Source organism: Schistocerca cancellata, chromosome 2 (genome assembly GCF_023864275.1).
Source record: "Schistocerca cancellata isolate TAMUIC-IGC-003103 chromosome 2, iqSchCanc2.1, whole genome shotgun sequence".
NCBI lineage: Eukaryota > Metazoa > Arthropoda > Insecta > Orthoptera > Acrididae > Schistocerca > Schistocerca cancellata.
In genome coordinates, this window is record NC_064627.1 from 1043102499 (window position 1) to 1043114883 (window position 12385).

At 43.0% G+C, this 12385-nt stretch overlaps 1 protein-coding gene across 1 annotated transcript in view; it reads right to left on the reverse strand.

Annotated features, from left to right (window-relative positions):
* The window catches only part of LOC126163022 (rab3 GTPase-activating protein catalytic subunit), a 477254-nt gene that overhangs the window by 45651 nt on the left and 419218 nt on the right, over positions 1 to 12385 (reverse strand). The window contains exon 9 of the mRNA XM_049919892.1: positions 4956 to 5095. Coding sequence (XP_049775849.1) covers positions 4956 to 5095 — 140 coding nt within the window. The remainder of the gene's footprint in view (positions 1 to 4955; positions 5096 to 12385) is intronic.

A 12385-nucleotide genomic window follows, 5' to 3' on the forward strand; every position in this document is an offset into this window, starting at 1 on the left:
ACACAGACGTTGGGATGCCACAAAGTTTGTGCATGGTGGTTACCAAAGTGAATAAGCGGTGCTCACAAAACTTAAAGAATAGGTTCGGTCTTGACATTCCTTCTACGCTTCCATGAAGAAAGTGTGGAGGACTGCCAATCGTATGGTCAACAATGAATTTCCTTACACTGGCTGGCTACTTTCGTACACTCTCCATTTCTTTTCTTTTTGTTTATTGGCTTTCGGGAAGAGCCATCTCAACTGTGGAATGTCAAGTACGAAAATACGAACGTGAGAACAATATAACACCCAGTCCCCGAGCGGAGAAAATCACCGATCTGACCCGGAATCGAAGCCGGGCCCCTTCGGTCAGTAATCCGCCGCGCTTACCCCGCAGCCACCGAGGCGTACGACAGACTCCATTCTGGACGCGCACAGAACCTTAAATCCGGTCCACGTGAGATCCTCCGGATTAGAGGCTAAAACAAATTGCCAGCAAATGCCCAATGGTAAATTAAGATGATTTCCCCGTCTAAAATGTCCAGCAACTAAGGTGAGGAATTAAAATTCGTCGCTAAGCGCGAAATGCAAAATTTTCAATTTTCTAAAAATAATTATGAGTTCCAAAGGTAAAGTGTCTTCCACTGTTCGTAATTATTTTCAAGTAAACTCAATTACTTCGGAGAATATTAACCAATAAATTAAAGTCATAGTTGTCACACAACATACAACCAATCACTTCAAGATACGAAGAAAAACTAGTACACTGATGTAATTGAAGTCTGATATTTTTTGCATAAAACAATATAGGTATTGCACCTTGTATGTTCCTAGTTATTTTAGTTATTTATTTTACACGTCGTAGTAATAAATTGAGAAGCAGATCTCCATGGTCGTGCAATCTCTCAGTAATTCAAACGCAACATTAATTAAATTAAACTGGCCTGACGCAAATGAGTGATCCATGTCAGTCTACAAAGAATACAACACAATGACTGAATGAACATAATTAGGTTTATTCGTGTTCAGCAGCAGCGGCGTTCTTTGACTGCTGGCATCGTCGACCTGCCGCCGTTGTTGTCGCAATTCGGTACCAAATAATTTCACCTTAACCAGAATATATGCATACTGGGTGGCTTGTCACAATAAATACTCTTCTGTAACATTTTTTCACCTACATTAGCACATGACATTTCCCCGCTTACAGTTTCACTTGGACGCTCAGCGACTTCGTTTCATAAATGCCCTTATCTCTATGATGTGCAGGGCGATTAAAATTACGTCCTGATGCTCGTCATTGCAGCACTTATATCAGGTGCTGTCACCTGGCAAACCATTAAAAACCCTTTATGCAGTCGCCATCTTGGGGAAATTTCTCGCCAAGCCCGAAATGCACGCTCTAACCACAACGATTCAGTAGCAATGGGGAACCCCTAGACCATCATCTTTAGCCGAACACAAACCTCTTCACCGTGCGAGTGGTAACTGTCCGAGGCAGCTACAAAATGAAACAGGGCGAACATTCATGGTTGACTAAGAAATGAAACGTGACACTAGAACACACTGATACACGGATCAGCCAGAACATTATGACCACCTACATAATAGCTGGTATGTACACCTTTGGCACAGATAACAGCAGCGAAACGTCGTGGCATGGAGGCAATGAGGCTTTGGTAGGTCGCTCGAGGGAGTTGACACCACATCTTCAGACACAAGTCATCAAATTCCCGTAAATTCATGGGAGGGATTGTGAGGGGGAAGCGATGAGCTCTGACGCCACGTTCAATCAGATCCCACATGTGTTCGATAGGGTTTAGATCTGGTGAGTTGGAGGGGGGGGAGGCTTCCACATAAACTGGAACTCGACACTATGTTCCTCGAAGCACACGGTCACATCCATCACACTCCTAGCCTTTTACATGGCGCATTATTTTGGTGAAGGGAAACATGATCATCATGAAGGGGTGTACGTGGTCTGCAACTAGTGTACGATACTCCTTGGCAGTCATGGTGCCTTGCACGAGCTCCGCTGGACCCATGAATGCCCACGTGAATGTTCCTCAGAGTATAATGGATTCATCAGACCATGCAACGCTCTGCTACTGCGCCAGCGTCCAGTGGTCAATGTCCTGGTGTTAACATTGTCACATGCATGGGTCATCGTCTGCGGAGGCCCAACATCAGGAGTTTTCGGTGCACTGGGTGTTCAGACACACTTGTACTCTGCCGTGTGTTAAAGCCTGATGTTGATTCCGCCACAGGTGGCCGCCTGTCTTTTTTTTACCCCTACGACGTCCGCCATCTGTAATGAGCGGTGGCCGCCCAACTCCACCAAGTCTTGGTTTCGCCACGTGTTGGAGACATCTACCACAACACTCCTCCAGCACCCGACAAGTCATGTAGTTTCCAAAATGCTCGTGCCGAGCCTCCAGGCCACCATGATATACCGTCGGTCAAACTCAGATATGTCCTGCGCTTTCCCCATTCTACACACAGTCAGCTCGCTCTCTGATACTACATCCACCGTGCGTGTGTCTGACGAGCAGTCATTCTTCGACAGGTGAGGCCGCTATCGCCTGGAGAGGTTTATATCGATAGTAGGTCGGCGGTCATAATGTTCTGGCTGATCAGTGTATACCAGCAACAGAATATCACAGCAGGTCGCTGAAGGAAAGACGACAGACTGGCGCAGGGAGTATTACGACCAAATCTTCTTTGTGAAAAAGACGGTTACATGAATCACGTGGCTGTAGTTTTTGGAGATAAGGGTTTATCTTCAATTGCGAGAGCATGCCGAAAATTTCATTTTTCAGCAGGACGGCCCCACCACCACACTGTCCGTTCACCTTACAGCGTTTCTTAACAATGAGTTGTCTCGACGATGGATGAGCCGTATGGGGCGTATGCATGTCGCACTGCACCAAATGCCTCCAAAGTACCCTGATTTCACATTTTCTCTATGGGAATTTGTGAAAGATGTCGTCCACGTGCCTCCCTTTATAACAATGGATGAAACGGAACATCATACAGCAACAGCGATTGCAGTAACACCGGCCGGCCGGGGTGGCCGAGCGGCTCTAGGCGCTTCAGTCTGGAACCGCGCGACCGCTACGGTCGCAGGTTCGAATCCTGCCTCGGGCATGGATGTGTGTGATGTCCTTAGGTTAGTTAGGTTTAAGTAGTTCTAAGTTCTAGGGGACTGATGACCTCAGAAGTTAAGTCCCATAGAGCTCAGAGCCATTCGCAGTAACACCAGACATGCTTGCAAAGTATGGGAGGAGTTTGACAATCATTTCGGTGTTTCTCGTGGGTTCCGTAGAGAGCACATTGAACAGCTGTGAAAGGTAGGTGAATGTATTGGGTTGATGCATAACTTCGTAGCGTCTTTCCATAAATTTAACAAACACTATTTACAACAGTCTGCCAAAGCTTGGGTAATTTATCGACTACGGGAAGGAAGTCCTTGAAGGTTGTTCGATAGAGAGCGGAAAAGGTGAAATCTGAGGGCGCAAGATGAGATGAGTAAGGTGGGTGCGGAATGACTTCCCAACCCAATTCCTGTAAGTGTTTTTTGTCAGTCCAGCATACTGAAAACGGGCGTTATCATGAGGAGCATCACTTCACAGTCTTCCTGGTTGCTGTTCTTGGACTGCGTATGAAAGACGTCTCAATTGTTGAAAATAAACGTCAGCAGTGATGGTTACACGAGGGGAAGCAGTTCGTAGTACAACACACCGTCGATGTTCCATCAGATGCAAACATTATCTTTTGTGGATGCGCATAGGTCTTTCTACGGGGAGCTGGTGCTTAGTTTGGGCTCAACCATTACTTTCTTCCCCTTATGGTAGCATAAGACACAGTTTCTTGTCACCAGCAATGACAGAGGATACGAATGGTCGATGCTGTTCCAGTTGAGGACCAGCAAAAAAAAATCACATATGGACACCGGCAGATTTTTATGATTTTGGCTTAGAGCATGCGGTACCCATACACCACATTTTTTAATCTTCCTCATAGCATGCAAACATCGATGGTACAATGATTACAGTTCATCACATTGGCCAGTTCTGGAGTACACTGACGTGGATAATTGTGTATTAATGCGTTTAAAGATCTTCATCAGACCTCGAATGTCTTCCTGAACGTGGGGAGTCACTAAAGTCAAAACGATCCTCTTTAAAACGAGGAAACCATTTTCTTGCCGTACTCCGTCCAGTGGCATTATCCCTACAAACGGTGCATATGTTTCTGGCTGCCTCAGCTGCTGTCACCCCTCTACTGAACTCAAATGGAAGAATATGTCAGAAATGTTCCGATTCCTCCACTTGGCACACCATTTTCTAGCTTCAACAGCTCCACTCCGAATTACAAAATGACATATTTTTAACTCAAATGCCAACACTGAACTACAAAAAAATGACAGTCTCATAAAAATGACAAACTCATAGCAACAGAAATACCAATATGCACGACAAAAACGCTATGAGCTTCTGGACGAACCTTATAATAAAAATTCACTTGTTTATATGTGCATGCATCGCCCGCACCCGGTAGCTGAGTGGTCAGCGCGACAGAATGTCAATCCTAAGGGCCCGAGTTCGATTCCCGGCTGGGTCGGAGATTTTCTCCGCTCAGGGACTGGGTGTTGTGTTGTCCTAATCATCCTCATTTCATCCCCACCGACGAGCAAGTCGCCGAAGTTGCGTCAAATCGAAAGACTTGCACCAAGCGAACGGTCTACCCGACGGTAGGCACTAGTCACACGACATTATTATTATGTGCATGCATGTAAAAGATATAGCGTTGTAGAATCTGATGCTGTTTACGGAAATGAAAACTTTGAGGTTCTGTAGGAAAGTTAAGATTTACCTTCATTCACGTAGAAACCGGATCAATCTTTTTGGAGCACCCTGTACTTTACTTGTAGCATCCAACAACCGACGCAGTAAGGACGAGTCCTCTGGATCGCTTACCCGTGTCGGTGTCCTCGGTGTCGACGGACGTGGCCCTCGCCTCCCGCTCGCGCGCCAGCCGCCGCTCGATGCACCTGTTGAGCATCTGCAGCTTCTGGTGCAGCAGGCACGTGCGCAGGTCGGGGTCCCCTGGCGCCACTCTGCAACACGCCGGAGCACGAAGGGTTGCATAAGGAGCCAGGCGTTACCGTCAACGCAACTGAATAGTGTTTCCAGCTGTATAGAAGAGAGGTGTCCAACCCGCGGGCCTCATACCGTCCAAAGCAAGCATCAACGCGGCTCAAGAAGTGACCATCTATCACATGATCGGTAAAAAATTTCCATAAAATTTTTTTGATAAACTGAATATTTGCAACTTGAAACTCGAGCCACACGATGCTATAAACTCCTTGGTCCATCCAGTTCTTAACATTGGCGCCCATGCTATACCTGAACCGCCTAGTGTCTCGTTCTTATGACAGCCAATCCGTCCACGCCATGATTTTTCCTTTAGGGCTACTTCAATTGCAACGGCGAAACTAGAGATTTACAGATGTATAGTGAGATTAATTACCGCTAGTTCTGATCACCGTAAGTCGATAGGAATTATAAAGCTTCATGAGGATTGCAATTACCGTCAATGTCTGCTATCTGAAAGAACCGTAATTCTGCTGCAACAGATTTGATATCATATGCATTGCTACAAAAAAGAACCACATTTGAACATGAAGTCTCAATAATGGGCTTTTTACTCTCGTGTGTAATTTCTATCATAGCAAATGATGGGTACAAAGTGATGAGTTTAATTCAATTCAGTTTCTTCATTCTACAGCTCTCGGCCTAGCTTCCTGTGGGATATAATCATCGTCAATTCATGGAATTCCTCAGAAATTTGGATGCTGAGTATGGTGACACATTTTAAAGAAGGTTGCTCAGCCGAGGACAGGTGTTAAAAAGATTTTATAGCATAATTAATGAAACCAAATCGTGCATGATATCAAAATCAAAACGTGTTCCGAAACTCGCCGATGCCAACTCGGTTGGAGATTTAGTATTTGCGGTAGATTTGATTGCTCATTTACCTGACTTAAACAAGTATCAGTAGAACGTTTCAAACAATAAGTGCGTTCCAAATTAAAGTGAAATTATGGCAGGTACAAGTAAATGCAAACAGTTTTTTTCATTTCAGTACGTTGGACCAATATAATCATACAGACAGGATGAAACATGCAGCCCTACTTTTAGATTTGATGCAAGAATCTGAAAACCGATTTCAGGATTTTCGAAAAAATAATCAAAATGAGTAAAGACTTAGATTCTCAGATGAACACTTTGAGAACACCATTAGAATCGCAATCACTTCGAGCAAACATCATACTGATACATTGGTTTCCCTAATTCAGTCAAATGTCACATTAATTCTATTATTTGTAATTGCTTACATATAAAATTATTAATGACATTGCGTACATAAAAACGTCATTTTAATTTCAACTTGCCTTTTTAGGATAAATAATCAGCAACTAATTACTTTTAAATTACTTAAATGCGTTAACTATATACACTACTGCCAGGTACTCCATATCAGCGACCTTAGTAGGTCATAAGACATCGTGAGAGAGCAAAATGGGCTGCTCCGCGGAACTCACGGACTTCGAACATGGTCAGGTGATAGAGTGTCACTTGTGTCATACGTCGGTACGCGAGATTTCCACACTCCTAAACACCCCTAGGCCCACTGTTTACGATGTGATAGCGAAGTTGAAATGTGATGGACACGTACAGCACAAAAGCGTACATGCCGACCTCGTCTGTTGACTGACAGAGACTGTAGACAGTTGAAGAGGGTCGTAAATGTGTAATAGGCAGGCTGCCAAACGATGCCCGAAGCTGTCATCTGTCAGCGTGTGTAGTGCCAAGAGTAAAATTCGGAGGCGGTGGTGTTATTGTGTGGTCGTGATTTTCATGGAGGGGGCTTGCAACCCTTGTTGTTTTAAGTAGCACTATCACAGCACAGGCCTACATTGATGTTTTAAGCATCTTCTTGCTTCCCACTGATAAAGAGCATTGTGCGGATGGCGATTGCATCTTTCAACACGATCGAGCACCTGTTCATAATGCACGGCCTATGGCGGAGTGGTTACACGACAATAACATCCATGTAAAGGACTGGCCTGCACAAAGTCCTGACCTGAATCCTATAGAACACCTTTGGGGTGTTTTGGAAGGCTGACTTCTTGCCAGGCCTCACCGACCGACATCGATGTCTCTCCTCACTGCAGCACTCCGTGAAGAATGGGCTGCCATTCCCCAATAAATCTTCCAGCATTTGACTGAACGTATGTCTGCGAGAGTGGAAGCTGTCATCAAGACTATGGATGTGCCAACACCATACTGAATTCCAGCATTATCGATGGAGAACGCCACGAACTTTTAAGTCATTTTCAGCGAGGTGTCCGGATACTTTTGATCACATGGTATATCTCCGACAGTCCCTCTTTTTTTGCACAGCAGTTATTGTTAGTGTTTAGCATATTAGATGCGGCCCACAAATACTCATCTTCTTCCACTGCGACCCAGGTAAGCTAAAAGATTTCACACCTCTGGCACAGGCTAAAGGAAGATAAACGTACGTTTAAGGTGTTTGTAGATTTAAAGTAAGTTTTTGGGAATCTCGACTGGAATACACTCTTTGAAGTTTGGAACGTTGCGGTGATGAAATGCAGGGAGCGAAAAGTTAAGTTACCTAGAACTTGTACAGAAACCACAACTCAGTTGTAAGAGTAGAATAAACAAAAAACAGATGCAGTAGTTCAGAAGGAAGTGAGGCAGGCAACAGCCCGTCTCTGATGCTATTCAGTCTGAACACTTTCCAAGCAGTAAAGGAGAAAAGTGAAAAGAGAATTAAAGTTCACGGAGATGAAATAAAAACACAGAATCACATCAGCTGATGATGACGGACTCTTAGGTCAGAAAATCTGACATTGGCCCATGTCCTTTTTTCCCCTTGGTTTGGTCAATACTACCACCTCACAAAACACGAAAAGCAAAGAACTTGCAGTAGAGGAGATTTGTTGCACAGTATAGAAGATGAAGAACGCACAGCTCTTGATTTATGTTTTTTAGACCCATGTTTCCTAGGCTTCTTTGTTTCGAATGATCGGTCCTATCATATCCCTGAATATTGACCATTCCTCTTAGGACGTGCTTCGTATGTACTCGTATACGGGCTATAATCAGACAGATACCTTCAGAAAGGATTGCCTAATTCTTCTAACTCTTAAATTTATATTCAATGTTAACAAATTTCTCTTCTTCGGAAACTCTTTTCCCGCTATTTTAGTTTGTATTTTTATATCCACTACACCCTGGCTATGGTCAGTTATTTTGTTTCCCAAGCAGTACAACATCCACTTTATTATTGGAGCAGTAAAAAACATGACGATGGGCAGAATAAAGGGGATATAAAAATTCAAACTAGCAATAACGGGAAAAGCTTTTCTGAAGAAGAGAAATTTGTTAACATCCGACATAAATTTATAAGTTAGAAAGTCTTTTCTGAAGGTATTTGCCTGGAAAGTAGCCTCGTCCGGAAGGGTAACGTGGATGATAAACAGTTCAGAGAAGAGAGGAATAGAAGTTTCTGAAATCTGACGCCACACAAGAATATTGAACGTTACACGAAAATATCGCATGACAAATGAACAGGCTCTGAACCGAATTAGGGAGAAAAGAAATGAGATGTCTAAAATAATAACAGTAAGTATGTGTGATTTCTGTTGAGAAACGTTTCATGTGTCTGATGCGAGACTGACAGAAAATTTCGGTTACAAAATCTTTAACTACTTTCACACATTCTGTACTTTATAGGCAGACAATATTTTCAAGGGCACGAACTTCACTTTAGTCAGTTATACACACAAAAGGTTTGCTCTTCTTGCACAGTTTATACAATTAATGTCATATATGTCTGTAAACTCGACTAAGCTAAGTTTATTCGTAGCACTTATGGCCATCTTTACAGCGTGCATAATTGATAATTTGAAGGCAGATTTTTCGTTTCACTGAAATATACTTTTAAATACATGAAATACATTCGCAGTTGCAAATATCGGTCTCCATAAGCTGTATAATGGAAGAACGACAATGGAAATTTGTGCCGGACCACGACTCGAACCCATATTTCCCGCTTATCGTATCGTATCGCCTTGCCATTAGGCCATACCCAAGCCCCCATATGTCGTCAACCCGTGTCTATTACCTGCACTCGTACATTCCTTTTGTATATTCCTTCAGAGTATGCATGCATTCTACAATTTCGTTCTACAGTCGCACACATGTAGGTTCTGGTAAAGACACATGTATCTAGTCCTAATTTTGACTTCCAATTACTGCAAAAGGCACCGTCAAAGTAATAGACTATATTATTACCAAGCGTACGATTTCCCACAGCAAGGTCGGAATCGCGATATACTGGTTTGAGGATGATGACGATGATGATTAATTTCAGTTCATGAACTTTTCCTCTAAGTCGGCGAATATCGAATCTGGGATGCTACCTTAGATGCTACTAACCACATCCATGTTATTCGAGAATTACGGGTTATAACGCAATAGAATGATACTCTGTGACCAGGATGCACGGTTCATAGAGCGAAGATTACGGTACCATTTTTGTGGACTTACGCGTCTTTCGGTTTTGGCAGGGGAGCCCCTTATTTCTGTTTCTCTTTTTTTTGTGTGTGTTCAGAAGATGTAAATGCAGTAAGTCAGAGAGGAATATGATCCAGGTACTTTGCGTCGGATTTAAAAACGGATTTCAATAAAAACAATAGTTGAATATATAAATACAAATCATATTTTGAAGTAAGGCATAAATTTATGTCACAGTTTGTATTTTCATACCAGTGTAAATTCTTGGAAGCCTGTCTTTGGCACATGTGTACTTCTCGCTTTGGAAGCGTGGGCTAGTCGGCATGTATATAGGGAACTGAGAGTAAGGAACTGTGTTAGTGTGCTTGGAACTCAGAACCAGCTGATTATCGGCTGTGAACAGTTGTTGGTTGTTTGGATTACCAAGAAGGAAGTTTGATTTCACTGTTATTGTGATGAAAATGGAGTATCTCCTCTGTGTCAAAAGTAGACAAAGACATTTTTCTAAGAATGAATAATCTGCCAAAAATGAAGCTTGCCATTTATTCGAGCAATTGATAAAAACTCAGACCGTCATGAACATCAAGTCAACAGAAAAAATCATACTCGAGACGACGCTGCCGAAGTTAAGTATGCGCATTCATTAATTGAATGTAGTTCTCTCCAAATCAATTCTAAGTGCGGAACACAGGCAGTCTTCTCTAAAATACCTTCATTAAGTAACTGCCCTGTATAATATCATTGTGGGTACTGGGAACATTTCAGTGTCCTGCGTATGGAAATCCCCTACTTCTGACATCTGGCTACTATTTAAGGTACTAGAGAGCATATGACAGGCCTACCGCCATCTATTTTGTGCGTACTCCATGAATCACCGACGTATAAAGCGGATGTTTACAATACCCTCCATGATCACACAAAAACGAGAAAGAAGGCCTCCTCCTACTTTTCTAAAATCGTAGCAGACTCCAGTTAACGTTACGCCTTTCCAAACATCTCTATCATAACTAAGAGAGATGCAATGTCAAGTTTTCTGGTATGGTACGTGCTTATTCAAAACCTCGAAATCTGTTGCTTTCCTCAGGAGCACACTCTCATTTCCTCCCATAATTGGAAAGCGTCCAATAGTTTGCTGTTCCGCACAACATATGAGCATGTAGGGAAATCTAACACTATGGGGCACCTTCCGGCACATGAAGAATGCGTCTACGATGAGCACTTAGATGAAATTATGTTTCGGCGTACACATTTCTGCCTCAGAACAACATGAATTCAGCCCTAATATACATGGCTGTAAAATAAGTCTTAAGGCATCCATTACAGGAGTTTCCTAGTTCTTTTCTGTATACTTGCAGTCTATTTGTAAGAGACAGAACACCAAGTTACGATCCTGCTTATAGCAACGAAATGTAAAACGATGAACATTCTCATGGAAATAAAAAAAATACGATCAGATGAAGAATCAGCTAAACACACTTTTTAAACAAACTCATGCAACTGAGTAACAATAGGTTGTTACATAAATTTAATTATGTTTTTAAAGAGATAGACGCTGGATAGCAATGTTAAGATTGTAAATTTAGCAGTGAACACCACATATGGGGATTCATTCATTTATGTAAGCTGTCAAAGAAATAAGCGTAAACAACGTAGATGTATGCATCTTGTACAATATCTTATGTTAGTGTTGTAACAACGGGTTTACTGCTATATAGAGAGTCAAGTCACAGTAATGTGACCGCCGCCTATGTTCCACGTAAAGTGCAACAACCAGTGACAGGTGGCAGGTGGCACCACTAGCAATGGAGGGTATATAAAGCGTGTCGGGGAACGCGGAAGACAGTGCAGTCGTTCTCTTAGTGCGGAAACGGAGCAATTTACCAGGCGTCCAAAAGGGCACGATCACTGGATTCCGGTCGCATGGAAGCATTTCTGAAACGGTAAACTTGTAATCTGTTTGCGTGCCGCCGTGGGAAAAGTTAGAGTGGTGAACGACTTCCGGAAAGCGTTCGATACAGTTCCGCACTGTCGGGTGATAAACAAAGTAAGAGCCTACGGAATATCAGACCAGCTGTGTGGCTGGATTGAAGAGTTTTTAGCAAACAGAACACAGCATGTTGTTCTCAATGGAGAGACGTCTACAGGCGGTAAAGTAACCTCTGGCGTGCCGCAGGGGAGTGTTATGGGACCATTGCTTTTCACAATATATATAAATGACCTAGTAGATAGTGTCGGAAGTTCCATGCGGCTTTTTGCGGATGATGCTGTAGTATACAGAGAAGTTTCAGCACTAGAAAATTGTAGCGAAATGCAGGAAGATCTGCAGCGGATAGGCACTTGGTGCAGGGAATGGCAACTGACCCTTAACATAGACAAATGTAATGTATTGCGAATACATAGAAAGAAGGATCCTTTATTGTATGATTATATGATAGCGGAATAAACACTGGTAGCAGTTACTTCTGTAAAATATCTGGGAGTATGCGTGCAGAACGATTTGAAGTGGAATGATCATATAAAATTAATTGTTGGTAAGGCGGGTGCCAGGTTGAGATTCATTGGCAGAGTCCTTAGAAAATGTAGTCCATCAACAAAGGAGGTGGCTTACAAAACACTCGTTCGACCTATACTTGAGTACTGCTCATCAGTGTGGGATCCGTACCAGATCGGGTTGACAGAGGAGATAGAGAAGATCCAAAGAAGAGCGGCGCCTTTCGTCACAGGGTTATTTGGTAACCGTGATAGCGTTACGGAGATGTTTAGCAAACTCAAGTGGCAGACTTTGCAATAGAGGCGCT